This window comes from Rhinopithecus roxellana, chromosome 8 (genome assembly GCF_007565055.1).
Source record: "Rhinopithecus roxellana isolate Shanxi Qingling chromosome 8, ASM756505v1, whole genome shotgun sequence".
Lineage (NCBI taxonomy): Eukaryota > Metazoa > Chordata > Mammalia > Primates > Cercopithecidae > Rhinopithecus > Rhinopithecus roxellana.
The window spans coordinates 1,161,310-1,178,968 of NC_044556.1; the positions used below are offsets into that span (position 1 = coordinate 1,161,310).

The 17,659-nt window shown below is 59.0% G+C and overlaps 1 protein-coding gene across 1 annotated transcript in view; it reads left to right on the top strand.

Annotated features, from left to right (window-relative positions):
- The window catches only part of WIZ (WIZ zinc finger), a 28,336-nt gene that overhangs the window by 8,868 nt on the left and 1,809 nt on the right, over positions 1–17,659 (top strand). The window contains 10 exon segments of the mRNA XM_030935712.1: positions 399–2,539; positions 4,002–4,018; positions 4,020–4,326; positions 9,954–10,124; positions 11,043–11,546; positions 12,596–12,994; positions 13,573–14,124; positions 15,232–15,759; positions 15,976–16,395; positions 16,629–16,824. Coding sequence (XP_030791572.1) covers positions 399–2,539; positions 4,002–4,018; positions 4,020–4,326; positions 9,954–10,124; positions 11,043–11,546; positions 12,596–12,994; positions 13,573–14,124; positions 15,232–15,759; positions 15,976–16,395; positions 16,629–16,824 — 5,235 coding nt within the window.

Consider the following 17,659-nt stretch of genomic DNA (forward strand, 5'->3'; position numbering starts at 1 on the left):
TTTGGGGAAGACCAAGACAGAAGCAGCCTGGAGCACAGATGAGAGGCTTGGGTCCTTCCTGGGGAGAGATGAGAGTTAACTGCTGCCACTAGACTTCGTAGAGGTGGCCACATCCCCGTGTGGTCCAGGGGTGGTCTCTGCATATTCCCCAACAATGCAGCAGGGCTAGGCTTTGTGGACAGGTGCATCCTAAGAGTTGAACCTGGCTTTTGACCTGATAGGTCCCAAAGGATCCACATGGACTCCCCCTACCTCCCACCCTCACCCCCACACCCCTGTCGCCCTCGGGCTGGATCTCTGGGGCCTGCTTCAAACTGCCTGTGAGGACCCCCATCACCACCCTAGGAAGGAAAACTGCAGCCCATGGCTAACCTGTCCCCATTGGCACTTCCTTGCAGCTGCTGGGATGGAGGCAGCCTGGACTTCCGGCCGGGCTCCCCACCATCCCATCTCCTGGGCCATTTCCCAGGCACCCCTGATGGCAGGGGACCCTGGGAGCACCCCCTTGTCCAGGAGGCTGGGGAGGGCATCCTGTCTGAGCGGAGATTCGAGGACTCGGTCATTGTGAGAACCATGAACCCCCACGCTGAGCTAGAGGGCTCTAGAAGGTTCTTGCACCACCAGGGGGAACCAAGGCTCTTGGAGAAACACCCCCAGGGTCGCCCCAGGTTCAACTGGCTCCAAGATGAGGACGAGCAGGGATCCCCCCAGGATGCAGGGCTGCACTTGGACCTACCTGCCCAGCCGCCACCCCTCACCCCCTTCAGAAGGGTGTTTGTGCCAGTGGAAGACACCCCGAAGACGCTGGACATGGCGGTGGTGGGTGGCAGAGAAGACCTGGAGGACCTGGAGGGGCTGGCCCAGTCGTCGGAGTGGGGCCTACCCACGTCAGCCTCGGAGGTGGCCACACAGACCTGGACGGTGAACTCGGAGGCATCTGTGGAGCGGCTGCAGCCGCTACTGCCTCCCATCCGGACCGGACCCTACCTGTGTGAGCTGCTGGAGGAGGTGGCGGAAGGGGTGGCCAGCCCAGAAGAGGACGAGGACGAGGAGCCGGCCGTGTTCCCATGCATCGAGTGCAGCATCTACTTCAAACAGAAGGAGCACCTCCTGGAGCACATGAGCCAGCACCGCCGAGCCCCAGGCCAGGAGCCCCCTGCGGACCTGGCCCCGCTGGCCTGCGGTGAGTGTGGCTGGGCCTTTGCCGACCCCGCTGCTCTGGAGCAGCACCGGCAGCTGCACCAGGCCTCCCGGGAGAAGATCATTGAGGAGATCCAAAAGCTGAAGCAAGTTCCAGGGGACGAGGGCCGGGAGGCACGGCTGCAGTGCCCCAAGTGTGTCTTTGGCACCAATTCCTCCAGGGCTTATGTGCAGCATGCCAAGCTGCACGTGCGTGAGCCCCCAGGCCAGACCGCCAAGGAGCCTTTCGGAGGCAGCAGTGGGGCTGGCAGCCCCAGCCCTGAGGCCAGCGCCCTCCTCTATCAGCCCTACGGAACTGCCGTCAGCCTCAGCGCCTGCCTCTTCTGTGGTTTCCCGGCGCCCAGCGAGAGCCTGCTCAGGGAGCATGTGAGGCTAGTGCACGCCCGTCCCCACTGGGAAGAGGATGGCGAAGCTTATGAGGAGGACCCTGCCAGCCAGCCGGGCACTAGCCAGGATGCTCATGCCTGCTTCCCTGACACTGCTGTGGACTACTTTGGCAAAGCTGAGCCGTCCTTGGCCCCCATGTGGCAGGAGAACCCTGCTGGATACGACCCCAGCCTGGCCTTTGGCCCAGGATGCCAGCAGCTGAGCATCAGAGATTTCCCGCTGTCAAAACCACTCCCGCATCGCATGGGCCAGAGGCCTCTCGGAAGGCTGGCCTTTCCCTCCACACTAGTATCCACCCCCTACTCCTTACAGCTCGGGAGAAACAAAAGCACCGTCCACCCACAAGGACTGGGGGAACGGAGGCGCCCTTGGAGCGAAGAGGAGGATGAGGAGGAGGAGGAAGAGGAGGATGTGGTGCTGACCTCTGAGATGGATTTTTCCCCTGAAAATGGGGTCTTTTCACCCCTAGCCACCCTCAGCCTCATCCCACACCCTGCCCTGGAGCTGAAGCGGACATTCCGAGAGGCCCTGCAGGCAGCAGAGGCCACCCAGGGGCAGCAGCAGCAGCTCCGAGGGATGGTGCCCATTGTGCTGGTGGCGAAGCTGGGGCCGCAGGTCATGGCGGCGGCCAGGGTGCCCCCGAGGCTGCAGCCCGAGGAGCTGGGGCTGGCAGGCGCACACCCGCTGGACTTCCTGCTCCTGGATGCGCCGCTGGGCGGCCCGCTGGGGTTGGACACATTCCTGGATGGGGACCCGGCCATGGCACTGAAGCACGAGGAACGGAAATGCCCCTACTGCCCCGATCGCTTCCACAACGGCATCGGCTTGGCCAACCACGTCCGGGGCCACCTGAACCGTGTGGGCGTCAGCTACAATGTGCGCCATTTCATCTCCGCTGAGGAGGTGAAGGCCATTGAGCGCAGGTTCTCCTTCCAGAAGAAGAAGAAAAAAGGTAGGGCAGCTTCACTTTAAAAGGCCCAGGAGACACATGGCTGGGCAACCTACCCTTGATCTAAATTCTCTCCCTTAGTGCCAAGCAGGGGAACACTGGGGCCTCTGCTCCTGAGAGACTTGGGAGCTGCAGTAAAGACCACCCGTCGGTGGATGTGTGGAGACGCCCCAGTGCCCTGGCCATTCCAGCCACTGGAGGAAGGAGTGTGGGTAGAAGAGTCAGCCTCGGGCAGAGAATTTCATTCATTCCTCCATTCAACAATTATTTACTGAGCAAGGTTCCCCTCTGTTCTGGGGACCTGGGGACACAGCAGTGGACAGAATAGCAGTTCTTGGACTCTCGGAGTTCATGGCCCAGTCCAGGAGTGGTGGGACCCCCTCCACCCCACCCTGGCCAGCTTCAGAACCCCCTGAGGCTGCCTGTAAGGTCTGTCAATTCCCACGGTACGAGGCTCTGATTCCCGAAGTCTGTCTCCAACAGGAGCACTCTGGGTGGTTCTGACATTGGCAGACACACAGCCCACTTGGGGAGGTGCCAGTATGGTGTATGAGTGTGTGTGTGTGTGTGTGTGTGTCTGTGTGTCTGTGTGTGTGTATGTGTGTCTACGCACTAGGGGTGGGGGCAAGGGGTGGACAACCAGGAAACCAGGCAGTGATGACACTGACTGAACAGAGCTGAGATGCGGGGAAAGCTGGGGGAACCAGGAGGCTGGGGAAGCTGAGACAAAGTCCCTAACTCCAGTTGCAGGGCTCAGAGAAGGCTCTCAGCAGAGGGCATTACATCCATTTGTCCATTTCTTCATCCAACAAATATTTAATTTACAGCACTTGGGTGATCATGAGTAAAAATAGTCATGAGAAGGCTATTAATCAAATACTCACAGAGGATGGCAAGTCCACAACTGGAGAAGCATTTCTTTTTCTTTCTTTTTTTAAGGGACAGAGTGTTGCTCTGTTGCCCAGGCTGGAGTGCCATGGGGCAATTATAGCTCACTGCAGCCTCAAACTCCTGAGCTCAAGTGATTCTCCCACCTTAGCCTCTCAAGTAGCTGGGACTACAGGCATGCACCACTATGCCCAGCTAATTTTTTTTTATTGAGATGGGGTCTCACTATATTGCCCAGGCTGGTGTCAAACTCCTGGGCTCAAGACATCTTCCTGCCTGGCCTCCCAAAGAGCTGGGAATACAGGCATGGGCTACCGCACCTGGCCCTGGAGAAGGGTTTTTGCAGGAGAGGCCCCTCCTTGATGTTGCCAGATATGGGAAGGAGGTATCTGGGAGGGTTAGGCTTCCTGGAATGGGGTGGGAGGATACACGAGCTGAGAGCTGAGGGGCAGGCAGGAGCAAAAGGGACAGCCACGGGGAAGGAAGACAGTCCAGGGTGAAGCCCTGAGTATGGGGAGGGGTTGGGGTTGGGGAGTTGCCCCTCCCCACCTCAGGCAGTCCTGTCCTCTCTCCACAGTGGCCAACTTTGACCCAAGGCACCTTCAGCCTGATGCGCTGTGACTTCTGCGGGGCTGGCTTCGACACACGGGCTGGCCTCTCCAGCCACGCCCGGGCCCACCTACGTGACTTCGGTATCACCAACTGGGAGCTCACTGTCTCGCCCATCAACATCCTGCAGGAGCTGCTGGCCACCTCTGCCGCTGAGCAGCCCCCCAGCCCCCTGGGCCGAGAGCCTGGGGGTCCGCCTGGCAGCTTCCTGACCTCCCGTCGGCCCCGCTTACCTCTCACGGTGCCCTTTCCACCCACCTGGGCTGAGGACCCTGGGCCAGCCTATGGAGATGGTAAGGGGAGGGGACGGGCTGTGCTGGAGCCCTATCCTTCCCAGGGGCCCAGAGCATTGGAGGGGCGGGGCTGGAGGGGCACCGCTCAGCTTTCCTGGAAGCATTTTGAGTCACTTTACAAAGCATGTTAATGGCTCTCCTTACAACCAACCTGCTATTCAGGTGTCCTTTCTGTTTCACTCAGGATCTGGGCCAGGTCTCTTTCTGGATCCAGTTTTTCCCTATCTTTCCTGCCAGTGACTTTGACAAATGCTTACTGAGCTTTTACTGGGAGCCAGACATCGTCCTAAGCACTTTACAAACATGAACTCATTTACATCCTCACAATAATCCTATAAGGCAGGGTTATTATTTCTTCCACTTTACAGATGAGGAAACTGAGGCACAGAGAGTTTAACCTGCTCGAGGTCACACAGCTGGAAAGGGTGAAACAGGGATTTGAAACCCAGGCAGTCGGGCCCCAGATTCTTTGCTGTTAATGACATCTTCTATCTTGAGACGCTTTGTCACATAGAACTTTCTGAGATGATGGCTGGAAATGTTCTCTAGATATCTGCACGGTCTTACAGGGACCCCATTGGTCATGTATGGCTGTTAAGAAGTTGAAATGAAGCTAGTATCAGGCTAGTGGGGATCCTATTGGATAGTGCAGATCTAGAGTCTAGATTTTCTTTTTTTTCTTTTTTTTTTTTTGTTTGAGTGGCGCAATCTTGGCTCACTGTAACCTCCGCCTCTGGGGTTCAAGTGATTCCCCTGCCTCAGCCTCCCGAGTAGCTGGGATTACAGGTGCCCATCACCATGATCAGATAACTTTTATATTTTTAGTAGAGACAGGTTTTCACCATGTCGGCTAGGCTGGTCTCAAAACTCCTGCCTTCAAGTGATCGGCCTACCTCAGCCCCCCAAAGTGCCAGGATTACAGGCGTGAGCTACCGTGCCCAGCCTACAGGCCAGATTTTCTTTTCTTTTTTTTTGAGACAAAGTCTCACTCTGCCACCCAGGCTGGAATGCAGTGGTGCAATCTCAGTCACTGCAATCTACAACTCCCAGGTTCTAGCAGTTCTGCTGCCGAGTAGCTGGGATTATAGGCGTGTACCACCATGCCTGGCTAATTTTTATATTTTTAGTAGAGATGGGGTTTCACCATGTTGGCCAGGCTGGTCTTGAACTCCTGACCTCAAGTGATCTGCCCTCTTCAGCCTCCCAAAGTGCTGGGATTACAGGTGTAAGCCACTGCACCCAGCCTAGAGTCTAGATTTTCAACCAATGTTTGCTTTGTCTGGCAGGCCTGATATGTTCCTCCATTATCAAATGCTTGCTATGTACTAAGGTTTTTCAATTTTAATTTTTTATTTTTTTGAGATGGGGTCTTGCTGTATTGCCCAAGCTGGCCTGGAACTCCTGGGCTCAAGCAGTCCTCCTGCCTCAGCCTCCCAAAGTACAGGGATTTAGAGGCCTGAGCCACCACATCTGGCCCCTGTACTAAGATTTTAACATGTCTTATCTCATTTATGCCTCAATGTAAGTCTGTGGAACTAAGATTGTTGTGTTTCTGTTTTTTTATTTGTTTGTTTGTTTGAGGTGGAGTCTCACTCTGTTGCCCAGGCTGGAGTGCAGTGGCGCCATCTCGGCTCACTGCAACCTCCGCTGCCCAGGTTCAAACGATTCTCCTGCCTCAGCCTCTCAAGTAGCTGGGATTACAGGTGCGTGCCACCACACCTGGCTAATTTTTAGTAGTGACGAGGTTTCACCATGTTAGCTAGGATGGTCTCGATCTCCTGACTTCGTGATCCACCCGCCTCGGCCTCCCAAAGCATTGGGATTACAGGCGTGAGCCACCGCGCCCGGCTGTGTCCCTGTTTTAAGGATAAGGAAACCATGGATCATCTTCTTTGCCACAGCCACACAGCTATAGAGCTGGACTTCTGAGCAGCTTGTTTGGTGGTGTCTCTAGTGGAGGATGGCTTGGAAATCCTTAAGTCCTATTCGGTGAAGGAGCCCAGAACTGGGCACCGCAAAGGGAGTGGACAAGTGAAGGGCCCAGTCTTGCACCGCCTGACTTTGCACGAGCCTTTACAAGGCAGAGAACTTGGCTACGAAAAGTAGTTGACCTCTGAGGAATGGACAGTGTCTGCACAGGGGGAATCGTCCCTGCGGCTGCTGGAGGCTGGGGCTTCCTTTGATACTATTCCTTCTTTGTTTTTCTTTTTGAGACGGAGTCTTGCTCTGTTGCCCAGGCTGGAGTGCAGTGGTGTGATCTTGGCTCACTACAAGCTCCGCCTCCTGAGTTCACACCATTCTCCTGCCTCAGCCTCCCGAGTAGCTGGGACTACAGGCGCCTGCCACCATGCCCGGCTAATTTTTGTATTTTGTTTAGTACAGATGGGGTTTCACCGTGTTAGCCAGGATGGTGTTGATCTCCTGACCTTGTGATCTGCCTGCCTCGGCCTCCCAAAGTGCTGGGATTACAGGCGTGAGCCACCGTGCCCTGCCTTTTTTTTTTTTTTTTTTTTCTTTTTAAGATGGAGTCCGCTCTGTCACCCATGCTGGAGTGCAGTGGCACGATCTTGGCTCACAGCAACCTCCACCTCCGGGGTTCAAGCTATTCTCCTGCCTCAGCCTCCCAAGTAGCTGGGATTACAGACACCCACCACCATGCCTAGCTAATTTTTTTTTTTTTTTGTATTTTTAGTAGAGACGGGTTTCACCATGTTGTCCAGGCTGGTCTCAAACTCCTGACCTCAAGTGATCCACCCCTCTTGGCCTCCCAGAGTGCTGGGATTACAGGTGTGACCCGCCACACCCGGCCGCTTTGGTACTATTCCTACTTGCAGCTGCTGGGGTCCTACCTAGACCTGTACTCTGGGCTCATTCAGACCCATTCACAAGCCCACTTGAAGGGCACTCATGAGCCTGCAAAGGGGAGGGTGGGGCTATCAAAGCCCCCTCTCCTTGGAGGTTCAGAGAGGACAGCGGCTGGGTGAGGGGACATCTCAGGGAGGGGCAGAGTGGGGACTTGACCTCAGGCTTCTTGCTTCTGCTAAAGGCTGCCCCCCAAGCGTTCAGCTCACCCACACCTGGCTTGTAGTGTCTCAGGTGTGACTGCGAGACAGAGCTGACTCTGAGGATGGTTAGGGGTGCAGGAAGCACTGGGGTATAAGGAGTCAGCCTACGGATGAGAGGAGGCAGGTTTGGCACTGCCCTGGCCTTGTCCTTGGGAGGGAGAGCTGTGACCAATCTTTCAGTGAGTAACTGCGAGGCAGAGGGGTGGCGGTTAAGGAGTGATTGGGAAGATCCTGGAAGCCTTGCCTTAAGTAAGGATGTGCAACATTAGGGCTACGTCTGGGCACTGGCCCTGCAAGGCTGTCGTTAGAAGCCTGCCCCCTCTCCCTAAGTGGGCAGGAGGGGGCGGGTGCCAGGTTGGGGGCGGGGCAATGGTCGGATTCTAGCCCCACCCAACTGTCAAGGAACAGCTGGGGACAATCGGAGAGAGAAACAGGCGGTGATTGAAATGTGGTGCCGGCCGTGTGGGGTCCCCTAGGTCTGCGGAACAGCACCGTCGGGGGACGGCTGGATACCAGGATGATACTGGAGGGATTCTCGTGGTTGGAGTTCAGGTGTTTTCCAGGATCCCCGACTCGGAGGTGGAGACTTTCCGGAAAGGGAATGGGGCAGGGTCCTAGGGCAGGTCCTAGCTCCGCCCGTCGAGGCTTTTAAGAGTTTGGACGTTGTTTAAGGGGGTTTCAGTGAGGCCGGAAGATTCCCATTCTAGGGGTAAAGATGTCCAGGGACTGGGCTGGGGCGGCGGTTAGAGGCCGCTGGGCGCCCAATGTGGGTGTATCCGCTAGCCAGGGCGCGCGGGCAGCTTCCAGCAGCTGCAGCCGTCCGCCCGCAGGGCCCAGACGAACGGTTTTGCTCGTGGCGCTCGGCGTTCGGCACTCGGCAGGCCACCCTGGGCGCGCCCTGAGGGGCGGGGCAGGGAGGGTTCGGCGGCGGCGGCGGCGGCACTCGGCACTCGGCGCTCGGCTGCTCCCGCCTGGGGCGGCCGCCCCGCGTGCGCCGGAGCCAAGATGGCCGCCTCCACCGCCCAGTGCCGAGTGACAAAAGCGGAGAGCAAGGCGGCGGCGGGGCCGCGCGCGGGGGGCGCCCGGGAGCGCGCGCCCGCGGGGGCGCCTCCGCCCAGCCCCCCGAGCCCGGGCCCCGCGGCACCCCCCGCGCCGCCGCCGCCGCCCCCACCCCCGCCGCCGCCGCCGCCGCCACCGCCACCGCCGCCGCGGGACGGGCCCAAGGCCGAGCCGGAGCCGGGGCCCGGGCCCGCGTCCGCTGCCGCGCCGGGTAAGAGCCCGCGCTTGGGAGGGTGCGGGGAGGGGAAGGTCGGAATCCCGCCTGCCGGTGCCGCCGCCCCCGACCCCTTCCGTCCAGTCTCCAGGACGCCCCCCCTCCCCCAGGCCCTTTAGTCGTGTGGGCCCAGGGCCTTCTGTCGCCGCTCGTAGGATCCTAAGCTTCAGAAACACTCCTCCGCCGCTCCTTGAGACCTTTGCCCGGTCTGACAGATGTCCCTTGCCCCCTTTGGAGCCCCGGGAGCGTCCCTTGCCACGGTTCCGGTCCGTCCAGTGCGGAAACTCACTTCAGCCCTGCCCCATCTGACAGATGCGCCCACCCGACCCGGAGACTTTGACGAAGTCCTCGGTGCCCCAGTCCTCAGCGCTTACTCTTTGCTTCTGTGAGACTCAAACTGAGCATGGAACCTACATGGCCCCTGCCCCGTTACATCCCACTGAACGCCTCTAAGGCCCTATCTGGCACACAGTTCCTTCATCCTCTGAGCCTTTGCCATCCTCTGAACTCTAAATTTGGAGTTCAACTGGCCTCCCCGGCCCCTTTGAAAAACTAGACGTGAAAATTCACCCTTGGGTTCCCTCTGCCACACACTCCTCACCCAGGGATGCTTCGGACCTGATAGATGTCTCAGAAACTTAACACAAAGTTCTGTGATTCCAACTCTTTCTGTCCGCAGTCAGATCGCTGTAGGTGCAGACACTAGGTTCTCACCTTACCCCACTTAGGGCTCAGCTTGTGATGAGTAGGCTCTGCAGCCCTGGTTCCCCCATTGTCTCTGCAGCCCCAGCTGTTTTGTCTGGTGGAGATTCCTCACAAGGGTTGTGAAGCCACTTCGCTGTCCCTGGCTCCCTGGCTCCCTGGCTCCCTGCCTCTGCGTGGCCTCTCCAGCCTCCTGACCCTGGTGTTTTGTTGAATTCCCTTTCTGAGTGCCTCCCACCCTCACCCTCAAGACAGGCAGATGTTGCCCCTCACAAGTTCTGTCCAGAGAGATCTTTTCTTTGAGATCCCCTGGGATGGGAGTTTGGGCTCACATTTGCATGACACCCCAGACCTGTCCACGCTGTAGTGTGTGGAAGCAGCTGCTGGTGTCTGCTGTAAGTGGCAGCCTCAGTGTCCCTGCATTGGACAGGTTCTGGGGGTTATGGGTGGAACCTCAGCTTTCCTGGGGTGAGTCGCCTGGCAGAGTGACAGCAGACATCAAGGATAAGGAAGAAGGTCATCTTCTTAGTTCTGGGGATAGACAGCCTGAAACTTGCCTGGGCTGAGCCTGTCTTCCCAACCCACAGGCCTGGGTTCTGAGGAAAACGCAATGGTGGCCATGGACTTGGGCTCTCCCTCGCTCCCTAAGAAGAGCCTGCCTGTCCCTGGGGCCCTGGAGCAGGTGGCCAGTCGGCTGAGCAGCAAAGTGGCTGCAGAGGTTCCTCATGGCAGCAAACAGGAGCTGCAGGACCTCAAGGGTGAGTGGCCCAGGTGGCATGGCAGGGGATGCTGGCCAGGCTGGTTACACTCACAGGGGCACTCTTGTGCCTTGGGGTTAATGTGGGGCTCCAGGTTGCCCGCAGTTTTCCCTCTGGCACCTTGAGGCACCAAGGTTGGCACTCAGCTGTCTTCTCCCTTGAACTTCTGTCCTGGGCATGCGTGGCCCTGAGCTGCACCGTCATGGGGTGAGGGACAGCATCCAGAGAAGCAGTGGGCGTGGTGGTCCAGAGCTCATACTCAGACCCAGCTCATTTGCTGAATCTGGCCTTTGCTAGCTGTGTGATCTCTCGCATGACACCATTTCTTCATCTGTTGATCCTAAGGTTGTTAATGACTAGTGACGGGCCCTCGGGTGGACAGGGAGGTGAGACGAGCAAAGTGAATTTGGCCCTTGCTCTTGAGGGCCATTCAGGTTGGGGAACAGGGAGACAGAGAAGCAGATAGACAAGGATAAAGGCTCTTTGGAAGAGGGTGCAGGAGACTGCAAGGACCAGTGTTTCGGGCAGGAGTTGAGCCACAGAGGGTGGTTAGAACTCAGTTCAGTGAAGCATGTGGCTAGCAGGTCAGCGTTTGTGTGAACCTGTTGCCAGGGCACCCAGTAGGTGTGAAAGGTTCTGAAAGGTGTCCCACTGGCTGGATGACAGAAGGGCTCTACCTCCTGCTGTGTGCCCTTGGGCACAACTTTTCCTTCTCTGAGCCTCAGTTTCTAACCCTTATTGGCAAAGCAGCCAAGCTATTCTCCGCCTTGTTAGGGTCATTGTGAGGTTCGGGGGGCCTGACGGAGGCAAAACACTTCCATGGAGCCTGGGTGAGTGGGACTCTCGGGGGAGGAGAAGCGGGAGAGCTGGGCCACAGGCCTCACAACCTGCTCTCCCGGCCTCTGTGTTGCCCTTCAGCCCAGAGCCTGACCACCTGCGAGGTCTGCGGCGCCTGCTTTGAGACCCGAAAGGGCCTGTCCAGCCACGCGCGCTCCCACCTGCGGCAGCTGGGAGTGGCGGAGTCGGAGAGCAGCGGCGCACCCATCGACCTCCTCTACGAGCTTGTGAAGCAGAAGGGCCTGCCTGACGCCCACCTTGGGCTGCCCCCGGGCCTGGCTAAGAAGTCCAGCTCGCTGAAGGAGGTGGTCACCGGGGCACCCCGGCCCGGCTTGCTCACCCTGGCCAAGCCCTTGGATGCCCCTGCTGTCAACAAAGCCATCAAGTCGCCTCCCGGCTTCTCGGCCAAGGGCCTGGGCCACCCTCCCAGCTCTCCGCTCCTCAAAAAGACACCACTGGCCCTGGCGGGCTCCCCTACCCCTAAGAATCCTGAGGACAAGAGCCCCCAGCTGTCCCTGAGCCCCCGGCCGGCCTCCCCAAAGGCACAGTGGCCTCAGTCTGAGGATGAGGGGCCCTTGAACCTCAGTGAGTGTGGGTCCCGAGAGCCGAGGGAGGTTCTGGCGCTGGGAGGGACGGGACCTCAGGTTGGGCTAGAGGGCCCAGGGTGGGTGGGGGCGGTGGGGACTACAGCTCCCATGTCCTGGGTCAGCCGGGCCAGAATATCGGTCGAGCCTCTGCATCTCCTTTTGGGCCGCCTTGGATGTGGATCATGTCTCCCACTTTACTTTGCTGATCTCCTGAAGGCCTCACTGCGGCTGCTGAGCCTGCCAGGGTCATGCTCGCCACTGAGGGGCAGCTCTTGGCTTTCTCTGGGCCTGTGGGTAGGGGCAGTGAAGGTAACCAGGGTTCCTGTGGCCTAGCTTTCTCAGTGGTAGTTGGAAGCATCTTGGGTAGATGGGGATCACCTAATGGGAGGTGCCCACAGTTGATCCTGTCATCAAGTCTTCCTGGTTGTCCATGCAGAGGCAGCTCTCTCTGTCTGCCAGTGAAGCCCCACTTCCTGGGCTGCCTGTGGGCACGGCAGGTAGGGTTTGGGAAGAGACCCTCCAGGTGCAGTGAGCAGGTTTAACAAGGACGTCCCTCACAACATCAGTCTTTCCCATATCTTTGTGGACATTAGAGTCTGGGGGTGACCACAGGGTCTCACCCCCTGCCCAACGGAGTCCCCCATTTGGCACCTCATATTCCCTTGAATTTGCTTCCACTGAGTCTGCCGTGCTTTCAGGGGCACACCTGCCCTTGGCTGCATGAGTCCAGCAGCCACCATCGCCCCCACACAGCTCCCATAGCAGGGATCCTAGGGGAGAGGGTCAGGGAGTATCCGATTATCCGGAATTTGGTCACTGCCTGTCTACCCAACGTCCTTAAGCTCTCTACACTCCCCTTGATGCCAAAGGGCTAGGCAGGAAATAGGATGTCCTGCTTCCCAAACTTCAAAAGAAATCTGCAGCCTGAGTCTTGGACCCCCCAACTGCCTGAGCAGCCAAAAATCACACCAGACCCTCCTGCCTCAGGCCCCCAAGGCCAGCCAAGGTGGCGGCCGTGAACCGCCCCCCTGTGTTTTGTCTCCGCAGCTTTAGATAGTGACGGGGGCAGAGAGCTGGACTGCCAGCTGTGCGGTGCCTGGTTTGAGACCCGCAAGGGCCTGTCCAGCCACGCCCGTGCCCACCTGCGCCACCTGGGCGTCAGCGATCCGGACGCCAAGGGATCCCCCATAGACGTGCTCCACGGGCTCATCAGGAGGGACGGCGTCCAGATCCGCCTCCCACCCAGGCGCGGCGCCCTGGCCCACCCGGGGCGGCCGCCTCCCACCTCCGCGGCCCTCTCCTTGCTCCCCCCCCCACCGCCGGCCAAGAAGGCCAAGCTGAAGGCCGCGGGTATGGCCAGCCCCTGGGGGAAGCAGGACCTCTCGGCCGCCGCAGCCGCCGGCATTTTCTGGGCCTCTGATGTGGAGCCGTCTCCTCTCAACCTCTGTAGGTTCTCGCTTCAGCTGCCCCCTCCTCACTGCGGGCCCTGGAGCCCCTCCCGGGGGGGGGGGTCACAGCCCCCTCCCTGCTGGGGCAGGGAGTAGACAGGGGCCCTTGGCAGTGGGCCGGTTCTGCCCAGAGATCTTGTTGGCAGTGGGCTGCTAGGCCCTCTCTCTTGGCCTTTGACCTCCGTGACCCTTCCTGAGAATGAAGGCCAAGGTGGGGAGATCCTGCCTTTTAGTGTGCAAAGCACCCACATCTGCCCCTGTCTGGATGGCACATAGCACCTAGGCTGCCCTCCCTGCCTCACCCTATCCTTCTTGGGACCCACAGAGCAATGGAATCTTGATTCCATCCTCCTCCGCCAGGACCGAGGGCCCATGTGCTCTCTGGAGCCTCCCCTCACTCCTGCCGGGTATCTGGCCCCCAGCCCCGCTCTTCCACTCCCTTACCTGCACCTGCCCTCACCACCCTAATCTGTGGGCGTGTTGCTGCCGCCCACGCCCAGCTGACCAGGACACTCCTGCAGGTGACCATGCTGGCAGTTCTATGATGCTAACTGCCTCCTTCTCCTCCTGCTGCAGCCTCAGGCCCAGAGCCAGCACGAGACATCCGCTGTGAGTTCTGCGGCGAGTTCTTCGAGAACCGCAAGGGCCTCTCGAGCCATGCGCGCTCCCACCTGCGGCAAATGGGCGTGACCGAGTGGTACGTCAATGGCTCGCCCATCGACACGCTGCGGGAGATCCTGAAGAGACGGACCCAGTCTCGGCCTGGCGGACCTCCCAACCCACCAGGGCCAAGCCCAAAAACCCTGGCCAAGATGATAGGCGGCACAGGTCCTGGCAGCTCACTGGAAGCCCGCAGCCCCTCGGACCTTCACATCTCACCCTTGGCCAAGAAGTTGCCACCGCCACCAGGCAGCCCCCTGGGCCACTCACCAACTGCCTCTCCTCCTCCTACGGCCCGGAAGATGTTCCCAGGCCTGGCTGCACCCTCCTTGCCCAAGAAGCTGAAGCCTGAACAAATACGGGTGGAGATCAAGCGGGAGATGCTGCCGGGGGCCCTTCATGGGGAACTGCACCCATCTGAGGGTCCCTGGGGGGCGCCACGGGAAGACATGACACCCCTGAACCTGTGTAAGTGTGACCTCGCAGTAGGGCAGGGAGAACAGCTGGAGGAGTCTCCTCCCTGCCTCCCCTTGGGGGTATCCAGAGTGCCTAGGGTTGAATTGGAAGGGAGGACATGCAGGTAGAGAGGACACAGGGTTAGCTGTGTGTTCTTGCTATGCAGACCCCTGCAACTGAGCTGCTGCTCAATTGTCCTTTGTTCACCTGAGAAGCAGGATTGTGTCATTCAGTGACAGCAGAAAGATTCCATCTCTTGTGCCATTTCAATCGATTGGTAGTGGCTGTCAGCCAGACTCCTAGGGAGAAAGACTGCGGGGATCCATTAGTGATGTCTGCTACAGCAGGCGTGTAGGGACTGGCAGTGAACGTCTGAACTGTGTCTTTCTGACATTTTTGGTAATTAAGTGCTTGACATTTGGAGTCAAGTGTGACTTAAGATCTCTGTTCCTCCCCAGTCTAGCTCTGTGTGACCATGGGCAAGTTTCTTCATTTGGAAGATGGAGATCAGCATAGTCCCAACTCTGTCTTTTTTTCTTGAGGATTAAGTGGGATAAAGTACTTAGCACGCACTTGGTTACAGAAAACTCTGTATGTCGTCCTTATAATGTCACTTGCTCGCTTGCCTATGACACCAGCACTGTGTTCATTCTGCTCAGATTGATTGGATGCCCACTCTGTGCTGAGCAGGTGAGGGCAGCCTAGGCTGTGCCTTAGCACTCATGTGCATTGTGTACCAGCTCTGTGCCCCGTGCTCAGAGCTGTTCCCATTTTAGACCCTCCCATAGTGACACTGGGAAGTAGGGGTTTTCATCTCCATTTTGCAGCGGAGGAAACTGAGGCTCAGAGAGGGAAAGTGACTTGCCCAGGATCATACAGGGAGATATCTTGAAGACAGCTAGAATTTGAGATGACAGAACAAGCAGAAGAGCCAGATGTACACAAGGGCCTGTGGAGGCCCAGATGAGGGACCAGGTTGTTGCGGTCTGGTGGGTGGCATGGAGAGGGGTAGCTAGGCAACTGGCACTGATATGGGGGCTTTAAGCTTGGAGGCTTCCTGCCCGCAGCCGCCGCCTCCTTCTCCTCCTCCTCCTTCCCCCTACCCTGGATCCCCTGCAGCGTCCCGGGCAGAGCCGGTGCGCGACATCCGCTGTGAGTTCTGCGGCGAGTTCTTCGAGAACCGCAAGGGCCTGTCGAGTCACGCGCGCTCACACCTGCGGCAGATGGGTGTGACCGAGTGGTCGGTCAATGGTTCGCCCATCGACACACTGCGAGAGATCCTCAAGAAGAAGTCCAAGCCGTGCCTCATCAAGAAGGAGCCACCGGCTGGAGACCTGGCCCCTGCCTTGGCTGAGGATGGGCCCCCCACCATGGCCCCTGGGCCTGTGCAGTCCCCACTGCCGCTGTCACCCCTGGCTGGCCGGCCAGGCAAACCAGGTGCAGGGCCGGCGCAGGTTCCTCGTGAGCTCAGCCTGACGCCCATCACTGGGGCCAAGCCCTCAACCACTGGCTACCTGGGCTCAGTGGCAGCCAAGCGGCCCCTGCAGGAGGACCGCCTCCTCCCAGCAGAGGTCAAGGCCAAGACCTACATCCAGACTGAACTGCCCTTCAAGGCAAAGACCCTTCACGAGAAGACCTCCCACTCCTGTAAGCAGCGGGCGGCAGGGTCCCGGGAGGGCGACCGCCAGGGCCTGCCAGGCCAGGCCAGGCCAGGCAATGCCACAAGCGTGGACTGACCCCAAGTGGGGCCCCCATGGCTGGGTCTCTGTGGGAGGCGGGATTGGCACCTGGCCTGGGCAAGGCCGTCTGGGTGCACCTGCCCCCTTCGGGCTGTGGCTCAGCAGCACCCCCTCCGCCCCGCAGCCACCGAGGCCTGCTGCGAGCTGTGTGGCCTTTACTTTGAAAACCGCAAGGCCCTGGCCAGCCACGCAAGGGCACACCTGCGGCAGTTCGGCGTGACTGAGTGGTGCGTCAATGGCTCGCCCATCGAGACACTGAGCGAGTGGATCAAGCACCGGCCCCAGAAGGTGGGCGCCTACCGCAGCTACATCCAGGGCGGCCGCCCCTTCACCAAGAAGTTCCGCAGTGCCGGCCATGGCCGTGACAGTGACAAGCGGCCGTCCCTGGGGCTGGCACCCGGGGGCCTGGCCGTGGTCGGCCGCAGTGCCGGGGGGGAGCCAGGGCCTGAGGCTGGCCGGGCAGCCGACAGTGGTGAGCGGCCTCTGGCAGCCAGCCCGCCAGGCACCGTGAAGGCTGAGGAGCACCAGCGACAGAATATCAACAGTGAGTGCTGGTGGAGGAGGGTCAGAAGCGCAGCAGGCATCTGCCAGGCCCACCCAGCCACTCCCCAGGTGCTCTGCCGTGGCCCTTTAGTCCTTTCTCTAGTTGCTCACCCATTCACCCGTCCATCACCCATCCTGCCCATCCAGGTAGCATCAGCCCTCAGCTCTTGTGTATTCCAAGTCTCTGCAGCATCCACCCCTCCCGCTCATCTCTGGTCCCTCTCTCCACCTTAGAATTCGAACGCCGACAAGCCCGCCCTCCAGATGCCTCCGCAGCCCGGGGAGGCGAGGACACCAATGACCTACAGCAGAAGCTGGAGGAGGTGCGGCAACCCCCACCCCGAGTCCGGCCGGTCCCCTCCCTGGTGCCCCGGCCCCCCCAGACATCACTTGTCAAGTTCGTGGGCAACATCTACACCCTCAAATGCAGGTAGGCTGCCCCTGGGGGAGGGAGGGAGACCACCTGAGTGGGCCTTGGTCACCCAGAGCCTTGGACAGGATAGGGTCTGGTGGGAGCTGGGAGCTGTCGCCTCAGTGGCTGCCCTTGGGTGTGGTGGGGCTCAGGCTAAAGGCTGACACTCTGAGCTTTGTAGCCTGCGAGAGCTGGGTTCAGATCCCAACTCTACCACTTACCAGCTTAGTGACCTCAGGGAAGGACTTAACTGTTCCTTACCTCAATTTCCTCACTCATAAAAGCAGGTTGATAACAAACCTACCTTACAGATTTGTTACGAGGAGTAAGTGAATTAAATATTTATAAAGCACTCAGAACTGCCTGGCACATGGTAAGTAAGCACTCAACTAGTGTCTGGCTCAAGAAAAAAGTAGGTCTTAGTTAATTCTTACCAAACTCCACAAGTACATTGAAGAGCAGGGAACGGGGACTCTGAGACATGAGGTGACTTGACTGAGGCCATACAGGCCAAGTCAGAAGTCAGAGTCAAAGCCAAGTCTTGAGCCGTGGAGCTTGGGCTCCAGGCCTCTGTGCTGTGAGGCCTCTTTAGGTGCCAGGAAGACAGGAGGAGGAGGAGGGGGGCCTGGCTCATTGGGTAGGATTTGCTTCTCTGTGCCCTCTACCGTCTCAGAGTCTATGTATCTGCCAGATGGCAGGGGTACTTGGAAGCCAGTAGCCCTTAGCTGGCCCCAGTGACTTCTGAGCATAGAGGCAGGGGTCTCTGTGAGCCCCTGCCATGACCCCATGGTGAGTGGAGGTGGCTGTCCTTGGGAAATGCCTGACTTCTGGCCCCTCTTCCCCTGCCTCCTGG